Source organism: Penaeus monodon, chromosome 23, assembly GCF_015228065.2.
Source record: "Penaeus monodon isolate SGIC_2016 chromosome 23, NSTDA_Pmon_1, whole genome shotgun sequence".
Lineage (NCBI taxonomy): Eukaryota > Metazoa > Arthropoda > Malacostraca > Decapoda > Penaeidae > Penaeus > Penaeus monodon.
Window position 1 is genome coordinate 42,747,047 of NC_051408.1, and position 2,501 is coordinate 42,749,547.

Consider the following 2,501-nt stretch of genomic DNA (forward strand, 5'->3'; position numbering starts at 1 on the left):
GTTTAGACACATCAGTAGCAAAAAAAAAGAGCAAATTACTAAAATCATCTGGCAAAATTTTTTTAATGGAACACAGCACAAAGAAATTTGTTATCTTTCTAATCAAATCAAAACTCTTCATTAGTAAATACAAACAATTCCTGCTCTTAATAAATCTGGTTAAAGATTTTTAAATGATCAAAGCTTATAAAGTGCAACTAGCACTGAATCCCTCATACATAATTCCTAATAATCATTGAAAAAATATATATACATATAAATCTGTATGGCATCCTCAACACACTATGTTATCTTTTTTTAAATATATCAAGCCCATGAAAGAAAAATAACACTAGACCCAAGAGACAGAAAATAAAAGATCTTACCATGAAGAAGAGAATTCTCGTCTTCGCCCGCAAACTGAGCCTGAGGATCTGACAAGTGTGCAAGACGGCGGCCGACTGCTGATCTGATCTCTTCAGGGTGACGCATACTGCGCTCCACCATCACCGCTACAAGAAAATTATTTCTATTAGTATCCCAACAAAGGGCTTTATACAGATGTAATAGTGGCCAGTCACTGGATATTTGGTAAAACTACACATGGTACTATCAAACATACCAATTACATTATACTAAGATTATGAAAACTGACCACCACTAATGCATATCAGCCATATACTTTCAGTATTCTGAATATGCAGCACACCCGTCATGCACGTGTGGCAATGTGCGAGGGATTCAAGGCGCATGAAACATGACCATGTGTAAACAGTGAAAAACCCTCTCTGGTTTCTCACTGCCGCCACACAACATGCGATAAATGACCTGACTCCCTCGCATCATCCTTTGGGGAGCAGGGGCCTAATACCTGTGACTGGCTTCTTCTCCTCTCTATTTACCTGAATCAGCCATATAAACACCTTGACTCCCTCTGTAATTACCATAGCAAATCAGTTAAAAGCCACAGCCACCAAGAGTACAAGAAATGAGGCTTACTGCCTGCAGAAATGAAAGAGCGATTTAAAAAAAATAAATAAGAGAGTAACAAGAAAATGCACAGAAAGATAGTTGCTCCTTAAGCCATATTATGATAGAAAAAAAAGAGCAGAAAATATACAAGTGCTTCATGAGGACGTCTTCCAAGTACATTTCTACTTGGCCGCTAATTTACTCATGACAAACTGAAGTGCAGTAGAGAGAGTAAAGAGCAAAGCTAAAGCATTTGCATTGTACTGAATTCAAGACACAAGAACAGGAACACAAAGAATCAGAGTGCAGAAAATAATTGTGAAAAAAAGGGCATTCACGAAGGAAGAGACAAATGGTGATGTTGAAACTATAACAATGGAAAGTGAAAGTGCATGGCACACATCAGAAAGAGAGAGAGAAAAAAAGAGGCACCACCAACACACTCACATCCAAAAGACCCACAAACATGAATGTAGGACAGGGCAGACTGACAAAAACAGATAACCAGGAACTAACACTGAAAGCCTCCACCCACTCACCTGTATATCTCTTATTGCGCTTGTGGCAGTAGGCAAAGACCACAAGGAACGAGACAGAGAAGAGCACTGCAGTGAGGGCCATGGCCACTGCAAGGCCATCATACCCAAACATGATCCATGGCTCTCCAGGGGCATCCCACGTGTCCGGGATGATGGGGCACGAGCTCTGGCAATCGGCACACGAGCACGCTAAGCTCCCCTGTGGTAAAATAAAGAGTGGGAAGGAATGTGAGTTAACCATATAAGGTATTTTCATTTAAAGAATGGTATCTTCTGAATATAATATAGTTCTGTATGAAGTTTACCAATGGTCTGACCAATTAGGTAAAGAGAGGAGGTATTTTCCAATACATTGGCATGGGTACTAGATAGTCTAAATCAGCAAAATAATCACATAACGTAATCTCCAAATGCCCACACATCAAAATCCTCACTTATGTATCTAGCCAATGATTTTTTCTTCTGAACACTCTACAACTCTCCTCCTAACAAAGGCCTTAACCTCTCCCTTGATTGCCTCCTACAGTTCTAACACACAATACTTTTCCCAGGTAGTCTGAGGCCCTAAACTATTTCCTTGAGAGTTCATAGGGACAAATGAAGAAAAGAGTATGAACGAGAAGGAACGACTTCACAGTGCATGGAATGCATCATTATTATAGTTAAATTATTCTCATTCATACATTCTTCCCCTACCCATAATTCTCTTCCAAGAATAGTGGCCTCACTCACCTCAAAATCTGTATTACATGGCTGAGCTGTTTCATTGAGAGGGATGATGTTCCCGGGCGCTTCCTCTGTGTTTTTGACATAGTGGTACTGGATGTTGATGGGAGTGTAGACATTTACTTCCTTGTCTCCCAGGTAGTTGAACAGCCTCTCTCCTGTACATCGTGGGGCTCCCCAGTCTCCACAAAACAGCCCTGTCAGGGGTAATTAATGGTAAGACAAGATGTCTTGTTGATTTCTGTATCTTTTGGACTTTCTGAATTCTTTAATTTCTTTCTTCTG

The 2,501-nt window shown here is 40.1% G+C and overlaps 1 protein-coding gene across 1 annotated transcript in view; it reads right to left on the reverse strand.

Annotated features, from left to right (window-relative positions):
• Nucleotides 1–2,501, reverse strand: part of LOC119588095 (NPC intracellular cholesterol transporter 1-like) — a gene marked incomplete in the record, with an annotated part of 65,185 nt that overhangs the window by 9,873 nt on the left and 52,811 nt on the right. Inside the window, 3 exon segments of the mRNA XM_037936803.1 lie at nt 366–491; nt 1,491–1,689; nt 2,223–2,413. Coding sequence (XP_037792731.1) covers nt 366–491; nt 1,491–1,689; nt 2,223–2,413 — 516 coding nt within the window.